General features: G+C 47.6%; 1 protein-coding gene across 1 annotated transcript in view; it reads right to left on the bottom strand.

Moving 5' to 3' along the window:
• LOC144754343 (ficolin-2-like) overlaps nt 1–18,751 on the bottom strand; it is a 192,087-nt gene that overhangs the window by 110,293 nt on the left and 63,043 nt on the right. Inside the window, exons 4-5 of the mRNA XM_078642032.1 lie at nt 7,688–7,741; nt 1,375–1,413 (exon numbers count right to left, since the gene is read on the bottom strand). Coding sequence (XP_078498158.1) covers nt 1,375–1,413; nt 7,688–7,741 — 93 coding nt within the window. The remainder of the gene's footprint in view (nt 1–1,374; nt 1,414–7,687; nt 7,742–18,751) is intronic.

Here is an 18,751-nt window from a genome sequence, read left to right as displayed (position 1 = left end):
TTTTTCCTTAAGAATTTTGATTTGTGATATTACACTCACTAGTTTTTGCAGTAGTAATCATCAGGTCCTGAAGAAAGCCATGATTCATTCATGATCTAGATTGGCTGAAACATGTAGACCTTCCTCATATCCTTCACCTGCATGTTCGTACATTTTTTCAGATTGCACGCTGACTTCTTTTAACAATGTACACCATGGGACACCTAATAAACTTATTTTTCTCCTGGTAGTCACTTTTAACACACATTTTGTTTACACCACACCATATACTTTCACCACACAGTGTCTTGCTTCATTGACCTTAGGAGATCTAGCCCCTGGATTACATTAAAACATCCAAGAGCTCTTCCTTTACACTAGCAAGGAGTTGTAGCTCCTTGGCTGCACTAGGTTGCATCCCAAGAGGAGATCCCAAATGATGAAGCATGCCACCTCAGTGGGTGATGGGATTCCGTCCTCTTAAAGAGAACTTCTTCCAAGGTTGTGTGTCCTGTTGAGTTGAGCTTGTTTATTTATATTTAGATGTAATTTTTTTAGGGACCCGCGGATTCTGTGCTATTCAGATATATGATAAGCCAATGAGAGATGTTTGTACAAGGTCACCATGGCCATGGGCAAATACTAGTTTACAACCCAGTGCTCTTGCTGGTGGATAAAGTATTTGTCACTAGTGACTGCATGAAACCCCAACTGTTAAGGCATGCTCCTCTCAACTTTTTTAGCTCATACTGTTGTTTTCTAATGTAATGAGTGCCTTGATCCTTGTACTTGTAAAGTGACGGCTTGGCCACTGAAAAGTAACTTGATTGGATCTCCCAGGCAACATATTTCAACAAGTCCAAAAGTATGCTGCCCAATCCATTTCAACCAACATGCAGTTACTACATCAGCACTTTCCTAAAGTCGTCTGCAGGTACCACCAACATGATCTGACTTCAAATGCATATGGCTACTACACAACCTTCTAAAAAACTCAACTACAGATTAGGACTCACAGTTTTTCCATCCCTGCCAATCTGCCAGACATATCCAATCTCCTTCCAAATGAAAGTAACAATCCTTTTATTGATGTGTGAATGTTTCTGAGGGTGACGTATCTTTGGTCAGTGCTTGCAGATAATTAGCACTTTACTACAGAACCTACACTTCAAAACAAATGCTTCGAGCCCCTGGAGAGGGTTGAAGGATCACATTTATCGAACCGTGTATTGACAATGATAGCTCAATGTGGGAGATCCCTGAACTCTTAGCTATTCTCTCCCTGCACTGCATGAGGTGTTGATGGGCGTTTGATACCAGTAGAAGTGCCCTGAAGAAGACTCAGGGGACAGAGTGTGACAGGATAGAAACAAAATAGACCCGTTTTCAATTTACCTGTTTCTCCTATAGGTCCTCCAGGAAGTCCTGAATCTCCTTTATCTCCTGAAAAACAAAGAAACGTTCAGATGGCACACTGCGATGAAAAGAGCTTTGATGTACACACAGATAAAGCAAGAAAGAGTAACATCAAACTGTGACTGTTAATAGACTATGTCCACTTCCCTCCTCAACACATTCCAGTGCAGACCTGTTTTTTGAAAGCGACATTATCTTGTTCCAGAATCATCAAACCTCAAATATGCAAATTGTAGGATAGTCTGTGTGACAGCTACATGCAGACAAACATTAATTCAGGATGATTCACTGTATGAGGACCAAAGAGCAGGTTAGTAGATGAAGGTCTCTGCAGGATGAAGGGTCTTGAAGGCACCAGGTGTTTTTGTCCCTGTTCACAGTGAAGTCATTCATTTTCTCTGTCTCAATTTTCTTTAAAAGCTAAGATAAAGTCAGAATGGGAACATTTGCATTCAAATAACATAGGATGCTGATTGTACCACCTGAGAGCAACCGTTTCCTGAAGAGATGCAGAGCTTTGGTTGGCATGTTAGTGATCATGAGGAAGGATTCATCTTCCACTGCACATTACAGCGAATAATGTTCATGTTTTTCGTGCAATAATCTTAAAAGGTTTTAGTGTCGAATGTGGTTAAATTGGTTCTGATGTAGATTGTACTGTAATCTATGGAAAGTCTTTAAGGACACAGTTCATTGATCTCTTGGCGTAGTGAATATGGGGCCTGTCATCAACTTGGTGGAAAATGTATCTCTGATGAGACACTGACAAGCATTTGAAGCTCCTCTCTAGTATTGTCCTTGAGCCCTCCACTCTTTAATATCTACGTGATCCCTTGGGCTGTAATTTTCTGCAGTTTTGGTTTCCAAGTTTTGTAGTAAGCAGACACCACTCAGCTCATCATGTCCCTTTCCAGTGAGCTGACATCTTGTCAGGATAGGTTTAAGCAATGGCTAGTCTTAGTCTGCTCTTGGATGAACGACTATTGCCTATAATGTAATTTAGAAGGCGGATATAAATATGCTGGGGAAAACTCAAAGGTCCACAAATTGGTTGCCTACTAAGCTTGATCCGCCCCCTATTTAGTCTGATTCAGAGAAAAACTTTGAAGAGACGTTTGACAATCGGTTAACCTTCAAGCATTAAATTATCACAGCTACTGCATCTTGCTTCAGCATGATAAAAGCTCTAACGAAAGTGGTTAGGTCTCTCCCACAGATTGCTAGGAAAATTGTGGTACACACAATCATCACTTCACGATTAGACTGTTCTAAAACTCTTTATTTAGGTCTGCCTTTCAATCTCTTCTGGAAACTGCAGTTAGCTCAAACTCAACCTCCCTAAAACATTTCATCTCATCCAAACTTAAGGACTTTCACTGGCTTCCATTGGAAAGAGAATACAATTTAATTCATTATCGCTTGGTTACTGAGCTTTTTACAAAACATGTCCATGTAGGCTCTAAAATGTATTCACTACTTATTCCCTCCCAACAACACTGAGATTCTTCAACTGTGGTCTTCTGCTCCATCTTGAATATTGTTTAAATCAGAGACGAGTCTGTTCTTTTGCTGTCCTAGGCGATAATATGTAGAACCAACAACCACCAAGATTGAGTGTCATCTCCAACTGATTAACATTCCTGAAAGAATTAAAAACTTGGCTAGTTGCATCGCCTTCAGTTTCGGGGTTTTGTCCAGTTATCAGGTCCTAGTGTTTCAAAGCTGATTTCTTGGGTATTATTGGCACTTTAGAAATCTTTCTTACGTTACATTACATTCCAAACCATTGTTTTTAGCCTAATTTGCCCTCTAGACAGAGATCCACCCTATGCAAATCAGTCTTGACCCTACTCCAATAGGGACAGACCCGCCCGGATCTGCCAGGCCAGGTCCTGTCCAGATGTTAATGCAAGCAAACTCAACACCAGTTTTGACCTACTTAGGTCTTGACTGTGTGGTTTTGCTTGAGTCCTATGGCAGAGTCAGCACAAGACCCACGCCAGGGCCTACCCATCGCACATATGGCATCTACTGCAAAAACAACAATATGATGGAAGGAGTGATTGAATTAATCTCAGCCACTGGCAATCTCTCATTCTGCATTCGAGGCCAAAGGTTTCACCCACTGTGCCATGCCAGACAGATACCTACCTTATGCAAATCAACCGTTCTGCCCAATCTGCCGGGCCAAGTCCCCTCCAGATGAGATCACAAACAACCAGTTTGACCTACTTTGGTTTTGTTTGTAAGATATACCTTGAATCCTATAGCACAGTGAGCATGGGGCCCTACATCTAAGCATATCTGTCACGCTAAGGCCATCTACTGCAAAAACAACAAGGTGATAGAAGGAAAGCTTGAAATAATCTCAAGGCTGCATTCCAAACCATCGTTTTTGCAATCTGTGCCATTCTAAACAGAGATCTGCTTGTAAAATTCAATTGTGGTACTGCTCAAGTAGGTACAGTCCAGCCAAAACTACCAGGGCAAGTTTCATTTCATGTCGATTTTGACCTACTTAAGTCTTGTCAGTGAGATACAGCTTGAGTCCTATGGCACAGTGAACACAGAACCCATGTCTGACATTTCCAGATGTGGGCACAGTTGTGGGCCTGTGCTCACTGCACCTTTGGAACCAAGCTGCACTTGACTGAAGAGCCCCAATTAGGGTGAAACCAGTCTTGGCTTACTTTTGTTCCAGTTCAGAAAGGACCTGGCTTGGCAGATCAGGCTAAATTATCCCCAAAGGAGCAGTACAACGGCTAACCTGCATACGGCTGGGTTTAATCTGACGTGGCATAGTTAGAAAACATGATTAACTGGAATGCTACGTGAGCAATTAGCAGTGACTTAGATTAATTCAAGCCCTCCACCTATTACTTTTTTGCTTACTTCAGGGCAGTGCCCTACGTGTGACAGGTATGCCGATATGTCGGTCCCATGCTTATAGCGCCTCTGAAACCAAGCAGCACTTGTCTGAAGCATCCTAACTAGGTTGAAACTTGTCTTGGGTTGCTTGTGCTTCGTTTCAGAGAGGACCAGGCTTGGCAGTCCAGGTAGTACTCATTCTATTGGAGCAGGACCGAAAATTAATTCCATATGGCTTGGTATAATCCGAAGTGGCTGAGATTAATTCAAACATACCAACCATCACTGTTGGACTTGGCCCTTAGGGCAGGTTCACCCCTAATCTTTTTGCTTTTATTTGTGACCCAGTGTTAGTGATTTTTGGGTCTCTGCGCACTTTTTCCCTGTGTCCCAGAGTAAAGTGCGTGCGTGTAGTATGGCTGGCCTGCCCTCCCATAGGAATGCATGGGGAATGTGTGTGTCCGTGTTAGTTCCTGATGCGTGGGGAGTGCAGGCTCGAGTTTGGTATGTGTGAAATTGTGAGAATGAATGCTGCGCGATGGTATGTGCGGCTTGTATGTGTCTAGAAGGGAAGCGCTACTTCTAGACATTGATGTATGTGTGCAGTAAGGGTGCTGGAGCGTGATTGGCTGGAGCTGGCTGGCATGCTTGTGCAGGCTCCAGGAAGTCTGGATGGGTCTGCCCAGTGGTGAGTGTGAGATCAGCATGCGTGATGTGTGGGAGGAGTGCACCTGGTTCCTTGATGGGTTGGGTTTTTCCCCACACAATGCTGGCTCCGCCCCCCTGTGGTGCGTCTAACGACCCATGCCTCCCCAGTGAATGAAAGGGGTGGTTGGGCCATTCAGGGTACTCCCAAGCCAGCTGCAACTGGTTTTCCCCCACCCTGCACCCTGAAACAAAGGATTTCACAGTATAAGAAGGGGCTGTGTCCCCATGAATGTGGTTCTCTGTTCTACTTTTGGATCCTGCCAGAGGGGGCTGCTGCTGGGCCAGAGGACCGCCACTTGGACTGTCTCCCTGCCTGGAGACCCAGTGAGCTGGCTCTGGGCCCAGCCTTGCCCCCCTGCCTACCTACAAGGACTTTGCTGAAGCCCTACTTGCCAGAGCGCCTGGTAGCGCTTTTATTTGATCTATAGCGCTAGGAGCCCTTTATTTTTGCCCCAGCGCTCAATAGCGCTTTGCTTTGCCTTCTAGCGTGCCGAGCGCTTTATCTTGACTCTAGCGGCTGCCCACGCCGCATTTGCCCACTCTTTCTGCCAGTTAGTCCCCTGGCAGGTGCCCAACCCGCCAGGGACCTTGCCGCTTATTTGACCCATTTTTATTTTACTTTGAGAGCCGGTGCCCACCCGGCATTGCCCCGTGGTTTCAGCGCCGCAGTCCCAGGGTCGAGGAGAAGCTGAGAGGAGCTGCCGGTAGAGCCGCGCTGGGATTGGCCCAGCTGGCCGAGCCTCCCGCCGCGTCATCGGAGGAGGAGGAAGCAGGAAGCAGCCTGCGTCGGCCGTCCCGAGGCTCCCGAGTGAAGGGAGAGCCCCGGACCTCCGCCGCCGCCAGAAAGCAGCGTGACCGAGCGCCAGGACACCGCCGGAGCCCCGAGGAGAGAGAGCTCCCGTCCAGCGTCCCCAAGCAGCCGGTGAGTGTGGGTGGGCCTCGTTGGTGCTCCTGGTCAGCCCCCATTGTTTCTTTGAGCCCCGAGAGGCTCCAGGCATCCCGGGGGTGATAGAGCGGCCCGGTTGGCAGCGGGCCGCTTCGACGTCCATTCCGAGTCCACGAAGGACTCCAACAGCCCTGCATTTGTAATTAGGAGCCCCGAGGCTCCTGGGGGCAATCTGTTCATCGAGCCCGAGAGGCTCTGAGGTGCCATTTCTTTTCTGCTCCCCACGAGGCTCCCCACGCCCGCAATTGTGTGTTGAGCCCAGAGAAGGCTCGAGGGGGCAGTTCTTTGTTGTGTGAGCCCTGAGAGAGGCTCATCGCCCACCTTGTTATTTAGAGCCCAGCGAGGCTCTTGAGAGGGCATTTCTTTGTTCAGAGCCCCGAGGCTCCTCACGCCCACAGTTGATTTATGTAGAGCCCAGAGAGGCTCTTAGCCCCACCATTGTTCTTGAGCCCACGAGGCTCCAACGCTGATCATCTGTATTTACAACTGTCCAGCACTTAGTGGACAGTTGCCCCGTTTAGGCTTTGTGTTCTGGCTGCCCGCGCAGCCTCCCCTGACATTTGGACTCAGGGCATTCCAGCCCTTGCGAGGCCAGTTGGCCTGGGGGACAATTCTAGTCTTGTGCTACATGCACCCTGCGCAATTTATTATTTACTGCTTATTTGATTCCTGCGCAAATGTTCTACCTGCACCTCTGAATGTGTTTTAATACCTCATGTGCCATGTTCTTTATGTTTTATCCCCTTTGCTAAAAGTAACCTGCTTAGAGGATTGTTTATGTTATTACCTTTGCTAAAAGTGACCTGCTTAGGTATTTTAGGTTTTATTCCCCTTTGCTAAAAGTGACCTGCTTAGAGGATTGTTTGATATTACCTTTGCTAAAAGTGACCTGCTTAGGTAATTGTTTATGGTTTATTCCCCTTTGCTAAAAGTGACCTGCTTAGAGGATGATTGATGTTTTATTGCCTTTGCTAAATGTGACTTGCTTAGGTGATTATTTTAGGTTTCCTTCCCTGTGCTAAATGTGACTTGCTTAGGTGATGGTTTTCCTTCCATAGGTCCTGATGATAAGGTCCTAGTGCCCTGCGTGATTTTCCTACAGTTTTAGGGTTGCGTAGGAGGTATTTACCCTTTGCCAGGAAGTCCTGGTTGTGTGCTACATGTAACTATTTTGTGTGCTACATTCATTATATGTTTATGTGCTAAGTGTTATACCTACAAGTATTATTTCTAAAAGTGCATTCCTCTGACAGTGGTCCAGGTGGCCCTGTCCTGTACATAATCCCTTGTAAATCTTGCCCGTGCCTGTTGGCACATTGTAAAGTGTGCGTCTTATCTAATGTGTTTTTATTATAAAACAAAGGCTATTTTTGATATAACCTTGTGTGGAGTTTCCTTTGTGGTGGGCCTAGGGTGTTGTCGCTGGGGTGCGCGCGCAAACGCTTTACACATCGCCTCTGAGATTAGCCTCGCTGCTCGCGTCGCGTTACCTAGAGGGTGAGAAGAGGTTATCTTGGTGTGTAACTCCCTTGCCCTGACCTTAGAAATGGCGATCCCTGACTGACCTTGGCGTGAGCGTTGGCCGGCCGGGGGTCCCGTTTCTAACAATCCCTTTATTGTTTACCCCAGTCCTTTGCAAAGCAAGAAAACCATCCAGTTTGTGTACCCAAGTCGTCTATTCAGTCAATACAAATGTAGTAGGGGGGTTTTGTAAGTCATAAATAATGACGTGCCAGATCTGTCCATCAAATGAATGAATCAGTTTCTCACCTTTAGATCCGGGGGCTCCTTGTATTCCTGCAATGCCTTGTTCGCCTTTTGCTCCTGTTGATGAACAAAATGAAAATATTACTTGATAATCCAGTGCTCATTTTTTCCAAAATGCTGGAGGGGAAGAAAAAGCCTCTGACTTTCGTTTCTTTAAGAGCTCGGTCTGAAAACCTATCTAATAATGGGAGCAGCTTCGTAGTAAGAAGAACGATAAGTAGGTTTATGCACCAAACAAGGAGGTGCAAGAGTTAAGTGACATTTGCTATTTCCAGAGCTTCCACTGACGGTTTAAAAACAAGGCTTATCATTACATACGCGGTCCGTAAAGAATGTTTCCATTTTAGCACATGAACAAAAGCACCGCAGGGGCCAGAGAGGTGATTAAGATTGATACCTCTATTGCTTTGTTTAGGTTAAAGCACAAATACAGCAGTATAACAGAAAAAAATATCTTGCAATTAGATCCAGCTAAATTTGAAGCATACATATATGTCAACCACATGTAACGTGCGTACAATAAAATTCCATCACTAACAATGGTTTACTTCATATGAAATAGAATTCAAAATCGCCTATATGTGTACACTGTACCGCTGCTAGGATCTTTTCTCACAAAGTAAAAAAACAAAAAAACTAAGGCCCATATGCATGAAGGCAATTTGCATTTTTTTAACAGTGCAAATCGCTATTTCGGGCCTTTAGGAATGCAAAGTGCCATTTTGGTACATACGAAAGGCATTTGCATTAGTGCAAAATGCAATTTCTACTTTGTAGAAATCTCATTTTGAAAATCATTAAATATGAAATCGAAAATAGGGATTTCCTATTTGCAAATCATTCATCATTCATTCATTCATTTAATCTTTATTTCGGCTCATTCGGCCATAAAAGATACATTAGCATCAACAATACATTTGGCACGGAGGATACACATACAGTCAATTCAGTATATCAATGGGAAGCAGAAAATATACAATTCATCAGCTAATACAATAAATATCCAAATATAAAAAATAGGCATATAAACAGATGTTTTTACAAAAACCACCACTAGCCAATGTCAGGGCAATCTACCTTGTATGCAATTTGCACACATTTAGTGTCTACAGATCAAGAGCCATATTTTTACGGGTATAACTAGCACTTAATAGGAATCTGCTAACACAAAACACTGTGAGACGTCCAGTGTTTGTTTTAACAATCCTATATGCTTCAAGATATGAACGTATACCTAAGGCTTTACACAAGGGTTTGATCCATTTTCTCCTCGCTAGTTCGTAGACTTTACAGAAAAACAATATATGGCTGTCATCCTCTCTCTGGTTTAACTGGCAGCATGTGCAAGTTACATTTCCTGGTTGCCCTGAAGACTTGTCCCATCTCGCTAGTACAGATTTTGTTCTTAAGATACCATATCTAAATTTTAAATACAGGCTTTTTGCTAGGGGTGGTTGGATCTCATCTAAAAAGCCTTCAAAGAATGGAGAGTCCTTGAAATCAAGAAAAATTCGTGTAATGGATCCACATGAGTCACCATTTTGGAAATTGTGTGTTATATGAGACCAAAATCTTGCCTTGACCAAAGTCTTACATCTTTGTCTCAAACACGTTGGATCATCCCAAAAATGGGCAAGGCCTAACCGATAAAACCAATTTTTAACATACTTAAGCCAGGGGTTAGTAGTATAAACATCAAGGTTCTTGACTTCCAAGATTCCATGTCTATAATCTTCAAGATCCGGAATACTCCAGAGTCTGACCCAGAACAAAAGTGGCCTAAGTAATGCAATGTGGTCTGTCCTTTTCATGTTTAAATCCATAAATAGTGGTACAAGTGGAGTACATTTGGGCAATCTCAAAAGCCTTCTATAAAAAGTGTTTTCACTAATCTTAAAGATGTTACCTGCCTTTACACCCCAGATTTCTGCTCCATATAAAGCACCAGATTGGGCCTTACATTTAAAAACTTCTAGTGCTTGTGAAATGGACTTGCTTGAACTTGCCCCATGGCGCTTAATAATAGGAAAAGTACTCTGATTGAAAATAGTTTTACTTTTTTCAATTTGCGTTTTCCATGAGGTTGTTGAATATAGGGAAACCCCCAAGTACGAGAAGTTTGGAACCAGTTCAAGCCTCGGGTTGTTTAAAAATAATTGCCCTTTGAATGATTTATGGGGATTTATGGACATACATTTAGTTTTTTTTGTGTTTATTTCTAGGCCTTTTGAATCACAATACATTTTAAAGGAATTTAAAAGTGTTTGAAGACCCATAGGCGTTTGCGAAATCAAAATTGTATCGTCCGCAAATAAGAGTGAGGGAACCCTCACACCATTCAGTTTTGGGGAATCATTATTGCATTTGTCTAAGTATTCTGGGATGTCGTTGACGAATAAAGAAAAAAGTGTAGGGGCCAACACACATCCTTGACGGACTCCCCGTCTGATAGGTATGGGTTCTGTTAATTCCCCTTTCGGGCCCCAACGTACTCTTGCAAAGTTATTGTCATGTAATCGTCTAATCTGCTGGAGTATACATGATGGTAAGCCCAGTGCAAACAAACAATCCCATAAACGATCCCGCAAAACTAAATCAAAAGCTGCCCTAAGGTCAACAAAAGCTACATAAATATGTCCTTTAAGTAGAGAAACATATTTCCAACAAATGCAACAAAACCTCTAATCACTAAAATCACTAACAGCATGTAAAAAGGATTTCCTAATTGCAACTTGTTGCAAAATGTCCATTTAGGAAAAGTAATTACCATCGATTCAGATCAGATGGTAACCAGGAGCAAACTATAACATGCATTTACAATGCATCGGTCTCGCCTTTTGGACCTTATAAGCATTTAGCCTTGTTACAGGGCTCCCTACAACCCCAAACCTCGGCTGCCTACTGCTTTTATTTTAGAGTCCAAATCATAATTTCTGCTGTTGATCACACTGAGACACCTAAAAATACAGTTTCTATCTACACACACTCACGCATATACATATATAAATATAAAGGAAGGGTCTAATTAATTACACCAAGATCGACAACACGTGACAAACGACTCTCTAGTACACCAAATCCGGATGAAATCAGTAAGTCTCAGCACACTGTATAAAACAAAAATATTTATAAAATAAGCAGAATCTATTTAGGTTCGTTTACCAATAATCACAGAACTATTATAGCATGCCTTGTGCTTTTTGCAGCCCACGAGCACAGTCATCGTCCACAACTCCAGCACTGAAACCCTTGTTGCCTAGATGCTCTACCCTTCAATAACGGCCCTCACCACGCACACACTTTACATCATACATAGCTAACCCTCAGTTGTGCTGCCTGGCACCTAGGGCAAGTACATCTGTCATTTGTTTTGAGCACATGGTCTTTATCACAACACAAAGTTTCACTCCCCAACATTTTACATTCCTATCACACCAGGAGCAGCAAAGGTAAACATCTGGGGTAAAGATTTACGTCACATTAGTACCTGTAAACAGAAACAGTTATGGTGCACCATGCCACAAATGTTGCAAGCATTTAGCAGTTCAGAGCACGACCATAAGTGAGGAACTGTTGATCATGCGCCACATGACATTTACCCACTAATGGCTAGCGGCATTAATGTAATGACATGGTTTAAGAGGAAGTTACAATGGCCCACATGCATCATTGTTACATTTTGCACTTCCTAATTTGCGAAAAATAAGGAATCGCAAATTAAGAAGTGCAAAATGCTATGCATCATTATTTTCGGTATTCATTTGTGATTCGGAAAAAATCGCAATTTTTACCGAATCCCAAATGAATACCGAATTCTTAAGTTAATTTTCGCAATTCCCATTGATTCCTATGGGCCAAAAGGCCCATAGGAGTGAATGGGAAGGAATCAGCAAATTGCGAGTGGCACTTTGAAAATTTCATGGGTGCAGGGGGTGTCCAAAGGACCCCCCCATGCACCCCTGAAATGTATTTTTCGCATCATGTTTCACACACACATGTCCTAAGGACATGTGTGTGTGAAACATGAATGTTGAAAAAAATACATTTTCAGCATTTTAAACACTTTTTCCAAATTTACCGAGTGGTTCAACCACTCGGTAAATTTGGCACCCTAATTGCGAATTTTCACTTCTAAAAGTAATGATGCATTGCTTTTAAGAAATCGCACATCTGCGACTTCTTAAAAGCACCCGCAATTTTAGAACTTGCAAAAATGTTACGAATTCTAAAATTGCTTCATGCATCCCAAAAAGCACTTTTGCATTCGCAAACGGCCGATTTTAAGGAATCGCACCGTTTGTGACTACAAAAATGCTTGATGCATGTGGGCCAATGCCTGTCCCACGTACAGTACATTAAAAGAGGAGGCCCAACCCATACAAAGAACTGTGATTTCAAGATTCGAAGTACCGCTCGAAGCGAGGTATCAAGACCTGAATACACATGGTTAATAACTGACTGGATTAAACAATCATTTGCGATGCAATAGGTCTCGCATTTGCGAGAGTTTGAGCTATTGTTATTGTAAATGACATTGCCTTTTATTTATGGTTTGTTTTTTGAAACATAAATAAAAGCCATGGTCATTTACAATCAGTGGCGTAACAAAACTTGAGGGGGCCCCCCTGCAAACTACATGGAGGGGGCCCCCCTCCCATCCTTCGTGCCAGTCTATAGCTCTCAGGCCAGCGACCCGCCATACTGCAGGGGATGTGGGGCTATTGTTACGCCACTGTCCCTAATACAGCCGTTATACGTAACACTGGATGGTGGAGTTAAAGGTTGGGCTTAGTATGCCCGCAGGCTATCATAGGTGGTGGTCCATTCATTACAGGGTCCCTGCCATCAGTACGCCGGGGAAGTTTGCCCAATTTTAGGTGTGTTTCCTGATGCAGACTCCTGTCATGATATACAACATCAGGCCCACTCATCGTTCAGTTTTGACAATAGTGCATCCACTGCTCCTTCTCGTTTCCGTTTTAAAACATTAGACAATGCTTCAATGCAGTATTTCAAAAGCAGATGTAACTACAAAGAACACATTTTGATAATACATTTTTATTAGTAGACAATAGTAATCTTAAGAGGCATTGCATAGCTTCATACACACTGTGACCCCAATTCCATCACAGTCTCTCTCTCTCTCTCTCTCTCTCTCTCTCTCAATGAGTCAGTCTCTCTTTCTCAGACAGTCAGTCTCCAGCCGCGGTCGGTAGTAGGAGATCCTGCAGGGTGGTGATGTGGGGAGGGGGAGGGGCAGGGTGAGGGGTATTAATATATGGATTACAAAGTTTAACAGGTAAGTAAACATAAATAAATAAAACGAATTTCGTTGTGTGCACTGCATCGCATTTGGTGATGCAGTGCACGCAACAAAATTCGTTTTATTTATTTATATGTTTACTTACCTGTTAAACTCCGTAATCCATACATCACTACGCCCCACCCTGCCCCTCCCCATCCCCATGTCACCGCCCTGCAAGAACTCCTACTATCGACCGCGGCTGTCAGTCTTTCTCTCTCTCTAATTCAGTCTCTCTTTGTCAGTCAGTCTCTCTGTCAGTCAGTCAGTCTGTCAGTCTCTCTCTCTTTCAGTCTGTTAGTCAGTCGGTCTCTCTCTGTCAGTCTATCTCTCTCTCTATCTTTCTGTCAGTCTGTCAGTCAGTCTCTCTCTCTCTCAGTCAGTCTCTCTCTCTCTCAGTCAGTTTCCCAGCCAGTCAGTCTCTCGGTCAGTCAGTATTCAGTCTCTGAGTCAGTCTCTACTCTCTCTCCACTCTCTCTCTCCATTCTCTCTCTCAACACTGTCCACTCTATCTCCACTGTCTCTCTCTCCACTCTCTCTCCACTATTTCTCCACTGTCTCTCTCTCCACTGTCTCTCTCTCCACTTTTTCTCTCTCTACTCTCTCTCCACTCTCTCTTTCCACTCTCTCGCCACTGTCTCCCTCCACTGTCTCCCTCCACTGTCTCCATCCACTCTCTCTCCACTCTCTCTCCCTTCTCTATCTCCACTCTCTCTCCACTCTCTCTCTACTCTCACTCTCTCCACTCTCTCTCCACTGTCTACATCCACTCTCTCTCCACTCTCACTCCACTGTCTCTCTCTCCACCCTCTCTCTCTCTACTCTCTCTCTCTCTACTCTCTCTCTCTCTCTCTACTCTCTCTCACTCGCTTTCCACTGTCTCTCTCCACTCTCTCTCTCCACTCTCTCTCTCCACTCTCTCTCTCCACTCTCTCTCTCTCCACTCTCTCTCTCCACTCTCTCTCTCTCTCTCTCACTCCACTCTCTCTCTCCACTCTCTCCCACTCTCTTTCACATATTAGTGTGCATTTCCTATGGGCATCCGTAGAAATGTTTCCGGGGGGGGGGGGGCACATTTTAAACTTCATCACCAACCCCCTTGCACCCTTCTCCCCTCTGCATTGCACTCTTCTCGCTCTCCTCCTTGCACCCTTCTCCCCCTCCCCCTTGCACCCTTCTCGGCCACCCCCTTGCACCCTTCTCCCCTCTGCCTTGCACCCTTCTCCCCTCTGCCTTACAACCTTCTCCCCTCTGCCTTACACCCTTCTCCCCTCTGCCTTGCACCCTTCTCCTCTCTGCCTTGCACCCATCTCCTCTCTGCCTTGCACCCATCTCCTCTCTGCCTTGCACCCATCTCCTCTCTGCCTTGCACCGTCTCCTCTTTGCCTTGCACCCATTTCCTCTCTGCCTCGCACCCTTCTCCTCTCTGCCTTGCGCCCTTCTCCTCTCTGCCCTGTGCCCTTCTCCTCTCTGCCTTGCGCCCTTCTCCTCTCTGCCTTGCACCCTTCTCCTCTCTGCCTTGCACCCTTCTCGGCCACCCTCTTGCACCCTTCTCCCCTCTGCCTTGCACCCTTCTCCCCTCCCTCTTGCACACTTCTCCCCTCCCTCTTGCACCCTTCTCCCCTCTGCCTTTCATCCTTCACCCCTCTGCCTTTCACCCTTCTCCTCTCTGCCTTGCACCCTTCTCCTCTCTGCCTTGCCCCCTTCTCCTTCCCAGCCAGTCAGTCTCTCGGTCAGTCAGTATTCAGTCTCTGAGTCAGTCTCTACTCTCTCTCCACTCTCTCCCTTCATTCTCTCTCTCAACACTGTCCATTCTATCTCCACTGTCTCTCTCTCCACTCTCTCTCCACTATCTCTCCACTGTCTCTCTCTCCACTGTCTCTCTCTCCACTTTTCTCTCTCTACTCTCTCTCTCTGTCCACTCTCTGTCCACTGTCTCCCTCCACTGTCTCCATCCACTCTCTCCCCCTTCTCTCTCTCTCCACTCTCTCTACTCTCTTTTCACTGTCTCTCTTTCCACTCTCTCTCCACTGTCTCCCTCCACTGTCTCCATCCACTCTCTCTCCCTTCTCTCTCTCTCCACTCTCTCTCTACTCTCACTTTCTCCTCTCTCTCTCCACTGTCTACCTCCACTCTCTCTCCACTCTCACTCCACTGTCTCTCTCTCCACCCTCTCTCTCTCTACTCTCTCTCTCTCTACTCTCTCTCTCTCTACTCTCTCTCACTCGCTCTCCACTGTCTCTCTCCACTGTCTCTCTCCACTCTCTCTCTCTCCACTCTCTCTCTCTCCACTCTCTCTCTCTCCACTCTCTCTCTCACTCCACTCTCTCTCTCCACTCTCTCCCACTCTCTTTCACATATTAGTGTGCATTTCCTATGGGCGTCGGTAGAAATGTTTCCAGGGAGGGGCACATTTTAAACTTCATCACCATCCCTCTTGCACCCTTCTCCCCTCTGCATTGCACTCTTCTCGCTCTCCCCCTTGCAACCTTCTCCCCCTCCCCCTTGCACCCTTCTTGGCCACCCCCTTGCACCCTTCTCCCCTCTGCCTTGCACCCTTCTCCCCTCTGCCTTACAACCTTCTCCCCTCTGCCTTACACCCTTCTCCCCTCTGCCTTGCACCCTTCTCCTCTCTGCCTTGCACCCATCTCCTCTCTGCCTTGCACCCATCTCCTCTCTGCCTTACACAGTCTCCTCTTTGCCTTGCACCCATCTCCTCTCTGCCTTGCACCCTTCTCCTCTCTGCCTTGCGCCCTTCTCCTCTCTGCCTTGTGCCCTTCTCCTCTCTGCCATGCACCCTTCTCCTCTCTGCCTTGCACCCTTCTCCTCTCTGCCTTGCACCCTTCTCGGCCACCCTCTTGCACCCTTCTCCCCTCTGCCTTGCACCCTTCTCCCCTCCCCCTTGCACACTTCTCCCCTCCCTCTTGCACCCTTCTCCCCTCTGCCTTTCACCCTTCTCCCCTCCGCCTTGCACCCTTCTCCTCTCTGCCTTGCACCCATCTCCTCTCTACCTTGCGCCCTTCTACTCTCTGATTTGCGCCCTTCTCCTCTCTGCCTTGCACCCTTCTCCCCTCTGCCTTGCACCCTTCTCCTCTCTACCTTGCACCCTTCTCTTCTCTACCTTGCACCCTTCTCCTCTCTGCCTTGCGCCCTTCTCCTCTCTGCCTTGCACCCTTCTCCCCTCCACCTTGCACCCTTCTCCTCTCTGCCTTGCACCCTTCTCCTCTCTGCCTTGCACCCATCTCCTCTCTACCTTGCGCCCTTCTACTCTCTGATTTGTGCCCTTCTCCTCTCTGCCTTGTACCCTTCTCCCCTCTGCCTTGCACCCTTCTCGGCCACCCCCTTGCACCCTTCTCCCCTCTGCCTTGCACCCTTCTCCCCTCCCCCTTGCACCCTTCTCCCCTCCCTCTTGCACCCTTCTCCCCTCCCCCTTGCACCCTTCTCCCCTCCCCCTTGCACCCTTCTCCCCTCCCCCTTGCACCCTTCTCTACATTGTACCCTTCTCCTCTCTGCCTTACACCCTTCTCCTCTCTTTCTTGCACCCGTCTCCCCTCTGCTTTGTACCCTTCTCCCCTCTGCCTTGCACCCTTCTCCTCTCTGCTTTGCACCCTTCTCCTCTCTGCCTTGCACCATTCTCCTCTCTGCCTTGCACCCTTCTCCTCTCTACCTTGCACCCTTCTCCCCTCTGCCGTGCACCCTTCTCCCCTTGCACCTTTCTCCCCTCCCTCTTGCACCCTTCTCCCCTCCCCTTGCACCCTTCTCTACCTTGCACCCTTCTCCTCTCTGCTTTTCACCCTTCACCCCTCTGCCTTGCACCCTTCTCCTCTCTACCTTGCACCCTTTTCCTCTCTGCCTTGCACCCTTCTCCTCTCTGCCTTGCCCCCTTCTCGGCCACCCTCTTGCACCCTTCTCCCCTCTGCCTTGCACCCTTCTCCCCTCCCCCTTGCACACTTCTCCCCTCCCTCTTGCACCCTTCTCCCCTCTGCCTTTCACCCTTCACCCCTCTGCCTTTCACCCTTCTCCTCTCTGCCTTGCACCCATCTCCTCTCTGCCTTGCACCCATCTCCTCTCTGCCTTGCACCCTTCTCCTCTCTTCCTTGCACCCTTCTCCTCTCTGCTTTGCATCCTTCTCCTCTCTGCCTTACACCCTTCTCCTCTCTTCCTTGCACCCTACTCCCCTCTGCTTTGCACCCTTCTCCCCTCTGCCTTGCACCCTTCTCCTCTCCGTCTTGCACCCTTCTCCTCTCTGCTTGGCACCCTTCTCCTCTCTGCCTTATACCCTTCTCCTCTCTTCCTTGCACCCTACTCCCCTTTGCCTTGCACCCTTCTCCCCTCTGCCTTGCACCCTTCTCACCCTCCGCCTTGCACCCTTCTCCCCCTCTGCCTTGCACCCTTCTCTACCTTGCATCCTTCTCCTCTCTGTCTTGCACCCTTCTCCCCTCTGCCTTGCACCCTTCTCCCCTCTGCCTTGCACCCTTCTCCCCTTTGCCTTGCACCCTTCTCCCCTTTGCCTTGCACCCTTCTCCCCTTTGCCTTGCACCCTTCTCCCCTCTGCCTTGCACCCTTCTCCCCTCTGCCTTGCACCCTTCTCCCCTCTGCCTTGCACCCTTCTCCCCCTCCGCCTTGCACCCTTCTCCCCTCTGCCTTGCACCCTTCTCCCCCTCCGCCTTGCACCCTTCTCTACCTTGCACCCTTCTCCTCTCTTCCTTGCACCCTTCTCCCCTCTGCCTTGCACCCTTCTCCCCTCTGCCATGCACCCTTCTCCCCCTCGCACCCTTCTCTACCTGGCACCCTTCTCCTCTCTGCCTTGCACCCTTCTCCTCTCTGCCTTGCACCCTTCTCCCCTCTGCCTTGCACCCTTCTCCCCTCTGCCTTGCACCCTTCTCTCCTCCGCCTTGAACCCTTCTCTACCTTGCATCCTTCTCCCCCTCTGCCTTGCACGTTTCTCCCCCTCTGCCTTGCACCCTTCACAGCCCCCCTTTCCCTCTCCCTGTGGATGCCCATGGTGTGTTCTGACAAGAGTGCTTACCTGAGGGCACCATTTTGCTGCCTCATCCCTTATCATGTGAGCTTTGCCCTGTAGAATGCTCTCTGGGGGCCCCCACTCCCACCCTTGTCAGGGTCCTGAGCACTGCTCTGTGCTGTCTCCTGCTCTTGCTATCTGAGGCCCCCACCCCATCCTGGTCCCTGTCTCTTCTCTTCTCTTGTGGGGTGGGCTTTGCTTATGGAGAGGAGAGAGTGGGGGGCTGGCTCTGAGCTGCCTCAGAGGAGCAGTGGAGAGTGCTGTCTCTAGAGCCCCCACCCCACCCCATCCTTGTCCCTGTCTCTTCTCTTCTCTTATGGGGTGGGGCCCCCACCCCATCCCCTTTTCCCTGTCTCTTCTCTTCTCTTGTGGGGTGGGGCCCCCACCCCATCCCCTTGTCCCTGTCTCTTCTCTTGTGGGGTGAGGCCCCCACCCCATCCCCTTGTCCCTGTCTCTTCTCTTGTGGGGTGGGGCCCCCACCCCATCCTTGTCCCGGTCTCTTCTCTTCTCTTGTTGGGTTGGGCCCCCACCCCATCCTTGTCCCTGTCTCTTCTCTTCTCTTGTGGGGTGAGACCCCCCACTGCATCCCCTTGTCCCTGTCTCTTCTCTTGTGGGGTTGGGCCCCCACCCCATCCTTGTCCCCGTCTCTTCTCTTCTCTTGTGGGGTGAGGCCCCCACCCCATCCCCTTGTCCCTGTCTCTTCTCTTGTGGGATGGGCCCCCCACCCCACCCCATCTCCTTG

The sequence above is a fragment of the Lissotriton helveticus genome, chromosome 5_1 (genome assembly GCF_964261635.1).
Source record: "Lissotriton helveticus chromosome 5_1, aLisHel1.1, whole genome shotgun sequence".
In the NCBI taxonomy this organism is placed as follows: domain Eukaryota; kingdom Metazoa; phylum Chordata; class Amphibia; order Caudata; family Salamandridae; genus Lissotriton; species Lissotriton helveticus.
Note: the sequence above shows the minus strand (reverse complement) of the source record. Positions and strands in the feature narration are given on the sequence as shown.